Raw genomic sequence first — 12,267 nt, 5'->3', positions numbered from 1 at the left:
TAATTCTTCAATTTAAACTAATGATTTGAAATGACAATCATAGGAAAAATAATCAACATTGGCAACCTTGTTGGACAATCTTTAACAGTTGATATTTTAAGCTTGCACAAATAGACCTTGTGTTGGATGTGCTAAGATTGAGGATGATATAATTATGGATGCGTGCCTGCAGGTGTCTGAGATTGCTTCAGGGAGAGAAAAGGTGAATCTGAGTGAAAGATGATGGTTTGATTTAAACTTAGTTCTTATTAGAAAAACTGCATCAGAACGCTATCTATCGTGTTCTGTCTCACTGACCTTAGGACCCTCTTTTGATCCGGACGTCACAGGATGATGTTTCATCCAGGTGACACCTTGGCTGGCAGAGAAGACGAAGGTGTGCTGACGGTCCAGTCAGAGTTGACCTCGGTACACGTTTCTGGAGCGTTCGGCAGATGCGCTTTCTCAAGTTTAAATTAACTCAGAAATCAAAGACTCTGGGACGAGTCTGCGTTAGCAGTTGTATTTCAGCTATTCTGTCTGGCTTGACAGAAATAGCGTGGGGGGGGGGAGCCGGTGGGGCTCCGTTCCCCGTTGGCGTTTGTTCAGCACGTCCGCTCACTCTCGTTGTCAAACCCGAACTGACTAACTTACCAAAACCCACTTCTCTTCCCAAAGCAAACTTGTGCGTCAGAGCACATGTGTTTTGGAGTTACTGTGAATGCAGACCTGTGTGAGCGGATGTGAAGGTCATCACTAAACATCTCCCAAAAACATTATTTAATTAAGTATTGATTCATTAGAGTTCATTATGATTACCCAAAGCATAATAATAATTCATTTGATTAAAATACATTTATAATGAGTAAAGTGATAAAATGATTATTTAGCATTAATAAACAAAGGAAGCGTAAGACTCTTTATTATGGCTAGCTAGTCAGTGGAGTCCTTCTTCTGGAGACCAGATGTTCGGTTGATGTGGAATCGTGCAGACTTGCTGGCGGTTCAGGTCTTTATCTGTGGGTGAAAGTTGCTGGTGACCCAGCTGTGACCCAGCCGGGCAAATACAACCTTTGGCACAGAAAAACTTATACTTCCTCACGTTACACGAGTTACTACCCGCTAGCCACCGAAGCTGCAACACTAAGCAACTAACCAACAATAGATAACTTCTTTGGATCTAAAAAAAAAAAAAAAAACATTTTAAATTAGTTGACTTACTTTTAAACTTGAAAATTGTCCCCGAAGTAGCTGCCGGCTTCTGATCTGCCGTTCTTTTGAAAATACCGCGGTGTATTGTGGGTAATTTTTGACCAAGGCTAAGCTACACGACACCTCCCATGTATCCTTGCTCAGCTAGCTAAACGGCTAACAGTAGAAAAAATGAGGAAATAGCCTGATAACTCAGGAGTTGCTCACAAAAAGGTTCATAAAATTGCCAACTCTTTCAAAATAAAATAAAACAATACTTGGCAGGTAATTTGAAGAAGACTCTTTTCAACAAAGCTCGGAAATAGAATCTACCTTTGATGATTATCAACCAGTCCCACAAATTTCTAGTTACAATGGTGCGACAATGCTTAGTTTTGTATTTTTAACACAAAGAGCTTGTAGCTTTACACGTCTCATGAGAATCTTTGTGAGAAGCTGTCGTTGTTCAACTCCCAATGTTCTTAAAATCTTTACACAGAATGATAAATAAAACAGATTTATCCAGATAAACGTGACTTTCTACATACAAGTCTAAAAGTGGTTTGTGAGAGAGGAAACAGAAAACATGGAGAAGATGTTACGTAACATTCTGACAAGCTTTCAAGGGCCATTACAAACCACTTACCGTATTTATACCATGAAATATTTAGACAGCACATTTCCCTGGAAGCACATTTTCTAACGCAACCAAACAGCTCATGAACATGTGGTTGCTGACCAACTTAAGAAAATGTGTTTTTTCTGCTTAAATCAGGGTCAAAGGAGATAATTGAAGTTAAATTTTTATACGATGAAGATGGATTCTAGATTTATAGCAACCACAATTTATTTCAGGTCATTGTAAAAGGACTGTAGTTGTAAAATATTCACTTGGTTTCAGTTCAGTTACTTCTTGGCCAAGTCCTCCACCTGTAAGAAAAGGAGGATGATTCGTTTCACTTAGTAAACTAACGGTATTCTCTTTACCCTCATCCTGTGATTCTGACGAGTGTGAGTCTGAAAGCTTCCTTCCTGTCTGGGAAATGACACACTAATGGCATCCTCTCCCTTCCCCTCTGCTCCTTTATCCCAGCTGTCTAATGAGAGCATGAGTGTGTGAGTGACTGCTAATGACGGATGCCTTCAGCTTCATCAGCTGCAGCCTGCAGACAAAATCAGACCTAAAGGGAAATGACCTTTTAAAAACATGCTGAAACATCTGTTGATTCCACAATTTTGCTTTGCATAAATACTTTGATCTTTATACATTTAGGCCAGGTTCAGTCTAAACACTGAGTCAGACATGCTAAAAGGAGAATGTTCATCTAGTTGGGTGGTCCACCAGCTGGAAATGGTTTCTCACTGTTTTTTAATAGTCTCTGCACAACTAGATGTGTTTACAATAAAAAAATTCAGTCAACTTAAATGAAAAAAAGTGATTTTCATGTCTGAGTGGATTAATGGTTTGATCCAGCTGCACCAGTTAAATTTACTCTCAACATCCTGTTGATCAAAACAGCTGCATTCTATTTTGTGAACGTCCAACTTGTTAGCAGCTTTACAGAACAACAAGCAGCTTCAGGAATGGAATGCATCCCTTTATTAAATAGAGAATGTGAAACAGGTCTGTTTCCCACTACAGCAGGACAGTTAACAGTCAACTTTACTCACATGTGTAAGACATTTGGTCTGTAGTAGAACGAATGTCTTAGTCATTCTCTGGGGACAAGAAGCTCCAGTGCACCTGTTTAAGGACATTGAAATCAGCTAGAGGAGATAGTGGAAGAACAGGGTAGGATTTGGAGTCTAATTTCCTGATATTTGGACATCTTGCCTCAGATTAGCTAACAGCAACACGAGTCCACCACTGACCCTATTTGCTTTGCAACATTGATGTTTAACCTCTGCTAATAATACGAGTCTGAGGGAGTTCTGCTGTGTGGTGGAGTTTCTAATGCTAACAGTTTGCCTCAGCTAGTCAAGGCGTTCTCTGCGCTCACCTGGACAACAAAACAACAACAGCCTTTCCCACCATGAGTCAAGAAGGGTGAGTAAATTATTATTTAGTGACAGTGTGATGAACCATCTTTTTTCTATAAGAAGCCAATGCAGGAAATAGGTGTAGGAGACTGTCTTCATGTTATCCCTGCATTAAAACTCAGATTACAATCATAAAAAAATAATAATAAATGTTTTTTCGGTGAAGTGGGCCTTTAAAAGATGGCAAGCTACAGAGATGTTTGATATTATTGGTCAGACACTTAAGACCCTTTTCTAATTAAGATGCTGTTTATATATTTTTGAAATTGTTTGCCTGATGAAACCATCACCAAAACATTCAGCAAACTTATAATACATTTGAACTATAGAAGCTGACCATTTAGTTCCCATAAAAAAACTAAAAGAACAGTATGTTTTACACATTGGAGTAAACACTATGATAGAGGTGGAGGGTTAAATGGTGCAATTATCAGATCTTCAGCTCTTGTGTGAATTATTTTCTGGTTGCCTTCCTGTAATCTATTTATGCAGTTAAGGGCTACACTTGAAGATAATCTGATGGAAAATGTTTGTTGTGTATAGAATTTTACCCAGTTGAGCCAAAACAAAGCTTTTAGGGTTTTAGGCCTTTGACTGATTTAAAAAACTTTTTGGAATGCATCTTGAATCTTCACTTTGAGCAATGAATGTTCAGCAAACGAACAAACGAACCAACAAACGATCAGACGAATGAACAAACGAGCCAACCAACCAACATTTTTTCTACCAACCAACCAACCAACCAACCAACCAATTAACCAACCAACATTTTTTTAACCAGCCAGCCAGCCAGCCAACCAACATTTTTTTCAAACAACCAATTAACCAACCAACATTGTTTAACCAGCCAGCCAGCCATCAAACCACTCTCTTTTTCAACAAACCAACAAAAGGTATGAATCTAACCTTTTAACTTCTAGCATAATAGCAGATTTTTGAAAAATGACATTACGTTGAAATGCTGACTAACATACTACCCTGATGAGCTTTAAAAAAGACGTTTATCTGGGCAGCAGTAGCTCAACAGGTTGAGCGGGTTGTCCAGTAATCGGAAGGTTGCAGGTTCGATCCTGGCTCTGGATAGAGAATTCTGCTGTTGTGTCCCTGGGCAAGACACTTAACCCACCTTGCCTGTTGGTGGTGGTCGGAGGGTCCGGTGGCGCCTGCGCTCGGCAGCCTCGCCTCTGTCAGTGCGCCCCAGGGCAGCTGTGGCTACATTGTAGCTCATCCCCACCAGTGTGTGAATGTGTGTGTGAATGGATGAATGATACACTGTAGTGTAAAGCGCTTTGGAGTCCTTATTCTGAGAGGCGCTATAAAAGTGTGGGTCATTTATCTCTTATAACTGTCTTCTTTTTTCACATTAAAACTTCATTTTCAGCTACTTGAGAGTTTTGAGAACAATCAAACGACAACCAAACCAACAATCAAAAAAGAAACAACTAAAGAAAAAACACACTTGTGGGGATTGTTGGAGACAAACTAAAATGAGGTTGAAAAGTTAACCAGTGATCTGAAATAATTCCTTTTTGTTTACTATTTAATCAAAAGTGTTGATAAAAGAAGAAAAAACATTCAATTAAATGTTTATTGATTGAAAAACTGACCAATTTAATGCTAGTGAGTATAAAAGATCATTTTCAGACATGAAAAACAGAAATAATGACTGTAAAATAAGCTAATCACTAATCATAAATTAAGGTGTATAGGCAAAGTAAAATAAAGCTCATGTTGCAACAATAATTAATTTTCCACTTCTGGAATATATTGTTGGTGTATTTTAGACTTGCATATACGTAGATGATAAATCAAAATGAACAAAAATGAATCAAACACAAGCATCACATTTGCCTCCAGCAGCCTGTATAATGTACTAGTTTGTGGTAGATTCAGCTGAAACTGCATGTACATTTTTTGCTCATCCAGTAAAATTAGCATCACCCCTATTCATTTTAAGTTTTTAAAAGCTTCACATTTCAAAAGAACTTGCATAAATAAGGAATTCCATCCAGAGTCTTTCACTTAGAGCATGGTTTGCAGTTTATTTTCTTATCACACTTCCTGAACAGGGAAATGGGGAATTATCACACACATGCAGTAAGTGTGAGTTAAGTCTGTAAGAAGATTTATTTGCATAAGCGCACAGGCGAAGTGACTTCCTGTGAAACCGCCTCGGATAAGAAAAAGCTTTACTAATGTTATAATAATACATAACAGCTGTACTGAGGAACGCTTTTCAAAGGTTATTTTTCCTGTAAAATCCCAGAGTATTAACAAAATGTTAGGTATTAGAGCAGTTCTTTCATCTTTCACTAATGGATGCTAACAAATGCACATATAGAACAGCCTCTGCAAAAAGTAACTCAGTTCTGTCTGAAAAAAAAAGTTCGCCATTTGAATTCTCATGCAATGCCTTTTGCAGTTTTCACTTTAGCTTTATAAGAAAGCATTTGGAGACGTTTTTGGAACAAAAAGTCAGTTTTCTTCATTCTAATTGAAGAACAACATGTGATTGTTTAAACTTTAGATGAAATCTGTAGAATTTACTAATTCTGTATGAATTGTGAATAAAGAATAACTCATTTTTTTATTTCTTTTGGTATAACTTTGTCGTTTTCTATTTTCTTTGCTTCTGACCAACACTTCTCATCCATGTAATGTCTCTGCATGAATTTCAATGAACGTGGCACCTTCGTTGGAGACTCATTGTGCTTCCGTTATCAGTGTGAAATTTCTCACAGGCGTCCAGCAATGCTAAAGGTCACTGCTGCTGACAGCCTGAGGCATGCCTACACAAGTGTATTCAAATCATTAGAGAGCATTGTGACTTGGTGAAAAAAATCCAAGCTCCCAGCTATGAAATTTCCTAATGATGATTTATTTTTTCAGATGTGTAATTTATACATATTGGTTGGATAAACATGATTTAATCATGGTGCATTTATTTGCATTTTAATCTACATAAACTTATATTACACTGTTAATTCACCCACAATAGCATCAGAAATCCCAAAAATAGCTGTAAATCTGCCAGTTTTTGAGATACTGAGAATGAGATGAAATAGGGTTGGTGGAGAGTGGATGGATGAATAAATCTAGAAGTACTTAGTGCTGGATGAGAGAAAGAGGTAACAGATCCTTCAAACTTGAAGCGGGGGCGCCTCCAGAAAATTTTGATGGGGTGGCCAGATGGGGCCAAATACATTATTGGGGTGGCACAGCAGATTGGTCCGTGTGGTAACTCTGGGAGAGTTGAGCCTGTGGCAATGTATTGCACTGCTCCTTTATTCATTTTTATTTAAAAAGAAAAACAACAGTACATATCCAAAACATTTAAAGCTTCCTTCCAGAGTATTTCTCTTATTCAATGGCACCATCAAGTGGCTGAAGGGCATATCACACAAAAACGCTGTTCCTCTGTTTTTTTAAGATGGCGACTTCACGTTTCTGTTTATAAATGTGCTTCTGTAGCCAACAAACAGAGCTAAAACACGTTGTTTTATGAGTATTATTCTCATGTCATGTTGTGTTTTCATATATTTATATTTTAGAGACTTTCTTGTCCGTGAAAAGTTCATCAACTCTGCATCAGCCGAGGTATTCCTTAAATGTGAAGCGTCTAAGCGGTAGTCTAACGCTATTGGTTAGTTCTGGTCGGCGCTCAGTTTCCTATTGCACTGAGCTCTGCGGTGCTGCTCAATGAGGAGCTGCTCAATGTGCCCACAACTTGTGCGGAGGGTGATGTGGGTTGTTCATGATGGACGTCAGCTTAGCTAACATCCTTCTCTCACACACCACGAGCTACTTGTGTATGCAAACTTGTTCTTTCAACCATTAAAGCCAAAGCTTGTGACAATAGGTGAGGATTCGGGTGAAGATCAACCAGCATGTTAAAAGCAATGGTACTGCAATGGTTTGTCTAGATTTCCAGGCTAACACGGAACGACTACGAGAATTCCAAATGAAACACTAGGAAATCTATATAAGTGAACATGGTGTTGACTCAACAACCCAGCACCAGAGAATGAACGGAGGCATCTTAACCAGCAAAATATCTTAGATCTCAATATATGTCATAGAAACAGAAAACTATCTTCTGGAGGCAACAAGGCACTGTCTCCAGCTCCAACCAAAGCAAATTCTGCAGTTGAACAGAGATGAGGAGAGGAAACATGGTTCCTCTGGTGGTGGTTCAAGCTAAAAATCATTCAGTCACAGGAGCTCTAACAAAATAGTTTGAGATTCGACCAAAATGGCCATGACTTTGTCAAATTTCAACATTAGAAGGTCTTAGTTTGGAACTCTGGGATCCATAAAAGAAGGTGATATGCCTTCAAGCAACACAATGCCTTAAATTTACTTTAAAAGTGAATTTAGAAATCTCTGCATCACTTGTCTGTGCACTTTCTAATTGTAACGATAAAAGGATAATTATAGGCACAAATTGTTCCGGGAAGAAACAAATACATAAATGCTTTTTTTGTTCTGCTTTTATTACAACGGCTACACACACACACACACACACACACACACACACACACACACACACACACACACACACACACACACACACACACACACACACACACACAAATAAATACCAAAGGCACCGTGAAGTCTACGTGACTGCAAAAAGGTAACACTATTTCTAAATATTTCGCCCAGTAGAGAACAGTGTGGACATGTGTTACTATCACACCACAGTGTTTCCTCTCATGCAACCCAAGTTCATAAGAAATCAGGTTACGAGAGAAATCTGATCAACGCAGGAAGCTGCAGAGCAGGAGCGCGTGTAACGGGATGAGATCAAGATAAAACAGAGAAAATGGGCGTGTTTCTGTCAGCTGAGAGGACAGTTTGGCACTCTTTTTCAACATTTCTGACAGTTTGACTTTAAAATTTGAACGTGTTCATAATGGAAACTTAACTTTTGTCTAATTAGTGCAAAAACACACAGATAATAAAATTAGATTGATATTTACATATCAGCTGTTTAATAAATATCGCAGTTAACTCCTTCTAAAAGCCCCCAAAGATTAAAACAGCCATTTATCTGTTCAGCCAATCAGCATTTAATGATCTCTTTCCTCTGTTGTTTTAGTTTTCTTTCTGAATTAAGGAAGTTTTGAAATTGGACATTTATGTAACTCTAGCTCCCCCTCATGGTAGCTTTGACAAGTGTAATAATATGATATTTCAAACCTAAAAAACAGCTGACATTTGTCTCTTTAATAAGCCTATAAGCCACATTTAGAGCACATAATAACTCATGCATGATAAAAATGACTCACATTGATATTAGGAACAATTATTTGTGTCATTAGGACGCAAACATGGGCTGATCTGAAATTAAGATTTCTAGAAGTCAGGGCAGAGGACATGTTTGCTGCAAAGCTTTATCGGCTTATCTATGACAGCTTTATTTTCTCACTAAGGTCTTCCTGCTCCTGCAGAGTCATTGAAAGAAAGGAAAAAGTGCAGCTGAGCTCTCTGGACCTCTAATCAAGTCAAGATAATCAGCGCGAGGACTGTGTGGAAATGAAATGACAACTTTTTATCAGCAGCGGTCACCTGTCTTGGGTTTCTGAGTTGAGTAATAACAAGATCAACACTTTCTATATCATTCATCAAACTTCATGATGAATAACGGTCACTGCTGCCATGACAACAACAAATACAATTAATTGCAGGTGCAAAAGTGTCATATCTTCTTGTGGACAGTAGCAGCAGTGGTGGAGCAGGGAGGGAACAACCACTTTGATCGCTCCGCCCCTGCTGCAGCGTCTGATGACATCATGAAATGAATGAATGATCACTGTGGGTTAATGTTGTTGTTGTGGGCTCTCTGGTCTCCCCGCCCACCTGTCTGGGCTATAACTGCCCTCAGCAGCCGGCAGTCAGACAGCAGCCTCCTCACCCTCACATGGATCTCATGTAAGATTTCCACTAAAGAAATGGAAGCCAATGTTGTTGTTATGGGGACAGAAAGTGTCGGAAAATCAGGTAAAAACAAATACTCCATACTAAATGTAGTATTTTTTTGTATAGAAATAAAAAAAGAAGATTTATTTCATTATACTCTCTCCAGCTTTGACTGTGCGCCTTTTAACTCGGAGATTCATCGGAGAGTATGGAGACATTGGTGAGTATATTATGTTTTTGATTGTTTTTTTAACCTAAATCTCAGTCCTGAGCTTTTCTCTTGTATTCCAGAATCCATCTACAGTCACAGTTTTACAATAGAAGGGAGGGAGCTGACCCTTAACCTTTGGGACTCACCCTACTTTCAGGTAATGATGAGATTTACACTTTTATTCTATTTACATACAGTTTTAAATGGCTGCAATCAGATAGGACAGAGTAAAAATAGGACTGGGTGATTTTAATTTTTCAATTTTTTTTTTGCTATTTTGAAACAGTGAATCCGACATTTTTCCCTACTTATGTTTTTACTTAACATGTAATGATTGGTGCTTACACATGTTTTTGCCTCCAGCTTTTGTTGCTGCATGTTAACAAATTTCCCTAATTTCCCAGCATCTGTCTGTGGAGACGTCACCCTTCCATAAGAAGGTCCGGTGGGCAGATGGCTTCATTCTGGTCTACAGCATCTGCGACAGGGCCAGCTTCAACGCCGTTAGCAAACTCATCCAGAGCATCAAGTCCACCAAAGACTTCCTCCGTGAAGATAAAGTGCCCATAGTGATCGTGGGTAACAAGCGGGACCTGCACCACAGACGGACTGTGCTCAGTGAAGAGGGCCGGCTGCTGGCTCTGAACATGGACTGCCTCTTTTACGAGGTCTCAGCAGCTGAGAACTACGACAGCGTGCTCACCATGTTTCACGGACTCATGGAGAGGATCAAGGAGGCCAAGCTGACCATTAAAAGGCCTCAGAGGTTCAAGGGCATAGTGAAAAGCATGTCTGCAGTGTTTACCAGGAGACGGACAGATTCCTTCTGAGAGGCTGCACGTTTTCCAGATGGATAAATGGTTTGTCGTTCTTGGAAATATTTTTAAAGACTCTGGATGAGAAAAGCCATTAAAACACAAACAGAAAAAATGCCACTAAAGTTCCCAACAACTCAAGAGACACAAATATAAAAAGAGTGAAATATTCTCAGTTCTTCTTAACATGCTTCTATGGCCTCTTAGGACTCTTTATAGAGGACACTGGCTTCTTGCACTACAATATTTTATGATGTTTGTTTTGTTTAGGAAGTATTGAGTTGAATTTTCTAAGTCTTTAAATAGTTATTTATGGAGAAAAGTTGTTAATTTAACCAAAAATGTTTTATTAGGACTAAAAAGACCATCGGTAATTTAAGCCAGATCAGATCATTTCTGAGTGACAAACACAAATAAAGAAAAGATAAGAGACCAGGGACGATCACGAGATGTAAAGATTTGATCACATTCTTTAGTCATTTAAACAATGAACTGACACTCAGTGTTTTAACCACTTCAGCTCTTTGATAACTTAATTAAAATTTTACTTAAAACAAAACAATCCTTTGCAACAACTCACATCACCTACTGCCTTTCACGCCAGGTTTCTAAACAAAAATGTTTTCATGTAGCAAAATGAACGGAGTTGAATCCTGAATGTAATGTTTTACATTAAACCCCTCAACTTGTTGGGACCTGGAGGAAAACTGTCTTTTTGGTGATTGATAATGTTGATTTGTTATGACAGTTATTTTGATTTAGATCAGTTGTAGATTTACATCCAATGAAGAATAAATTACAGTTTTATTCATTCTGGGTTCTGGTTGGATGTCTGGTAAAGTTAGCAGCTTCATGTCCTGCAGGACCAAGTTTATAAGTCAGGTGACATGGTTAATAAATAAAGGATTTGCTTTTAAAGATTGATATGTGCTGGTATATATATATATATATATATATATATATATATATATATATATATATATATATATATATATATATATATATATATATATATATATAACTAAATGTATTTGTACAATAAGTTGTTTTGGTAATTATTTGCATTAAAACATGTTTTTTTTTACATTATATCATAGAACTAACTTGAACTTATTATTGTATTTGATTATTTTTTCACCCTATTGTGGGTTGTGTTTGTTGTTCCTAAAATTATTTGTTTGATCTTGAAAAGCGCTGGCGGCCGATACGTTGATCTATTAAAGTTTTTATTTCCCATTAGGAGCTGAAGTGTACTTCACATTTTTAAAAGTTCTTCCTGACGCACATTAAAGTCTTTCAAGACAGTTTGAAACTCTAATTTGTGAAGACTTTGCATCCAGATCTGAAGCAGAATGGATTTCTTGTTGGTTGCATCATTCTAGAGAAGCAGAACTGTCTCACAACATAAATACGCACACACACACTCATGCAACGTGACAGCCTGAAAGAAGGATTTTTGATGGGTTCAATTAGTCAAGACTTAGAGATCCATCCATCTTTACTTTTAAAGCACATTTAAAACACAGCATGGAGGCTGACCTAAGTGTTGTACGTTCGTGGCAAGGAGGTCATAAAATCTACGGTAATTAAAACTTGGCCAATAAAAAATGAGAACAGAAAATAAAACATTCAATAAAATATAAAAACAATTCAATGGGTAAAAGTATGTAAAAAGAAGAAGGTAAGATGTCCGATATTATCGGTCCACCATTAACATCGATCAATATCGGCATTAAATGAAATCGGCAAATATCGATATTGGTTTTCAATCTTTTAATTACACAACTTTTATATACCATACACATATTATACATCAAAATCTTCAGCTACTTCTCCCCTCTTTCAAAATGTCAGATTACAGATCTGATGTTCAGCTTATGAGATATTCTAGTTTATGAAGATCTTTCTAAATGTTTTATCACCATAGCTACATACAGAAAAAACAGTACTAACTAATAAACACATCCTAGCCTCACACTTATGTAAATATGACATTTTTCCCATTATTAATTTAAATGGAAGTATTTGTCATTTTGCACAGAAAATGTTAAAATTTAAGCATGCATGAAATGATATACATGATGTTAGTAACCTAAAATGTAGTTTTTT

At 37.7% G+C, this 12,267-nt stretch overlaps 1 protein-coding gene across 1 annotated transcript; it reads left to right on the top strand.

The window, feature by feature from the left end:
- Positions 1-8,960: 8,960 nt before the first annotated feature.
- On the top strand, positions 8,961-11,086 carry si:dkeyp-59c12.1. The gene is made up of 4 exons (XM_015964521.3): positions 8,961-9,213; positions 9,299-9,352; positions 9,424-9,500; positions 9,748-11,086. Exons 1-4 carry the CDS (start codon positions 9,015-9,017, stop codon positions 10,171-10,173), a joined length of 756 nt encoding a protein of 251 aa, XP_015820007.1. The 5' UTR covers positions 8,961-9,014; the 3' UTR covers positions 10,174-11,086.
- Positions 11,087-12,267: the final 1,181 nt, after the last annotated feature.

Source organism: Nothobranchius furzeri, chromosome 4 (assembly GCF_043380555.1).
Source record: "Nothobranchius furzeri strain GRZ-AD chromosome 4, NfurGRZ-RIMD1, whole genome shotgun sequence".
In the NCBI taxonomy this organism is placed as follows: domain Eukaryota; kingdom Metazoa; phylum Chordata; class Actinopteri; order Cyprinodontiformes; family Nothobranchiidae; genus Nothobranchius; species Nothobranchius furzeri.
Note: the sequence above shows the minus strand (reverse complement) of the source record. Positions and strands in the feature narration are given on the sequence as shown.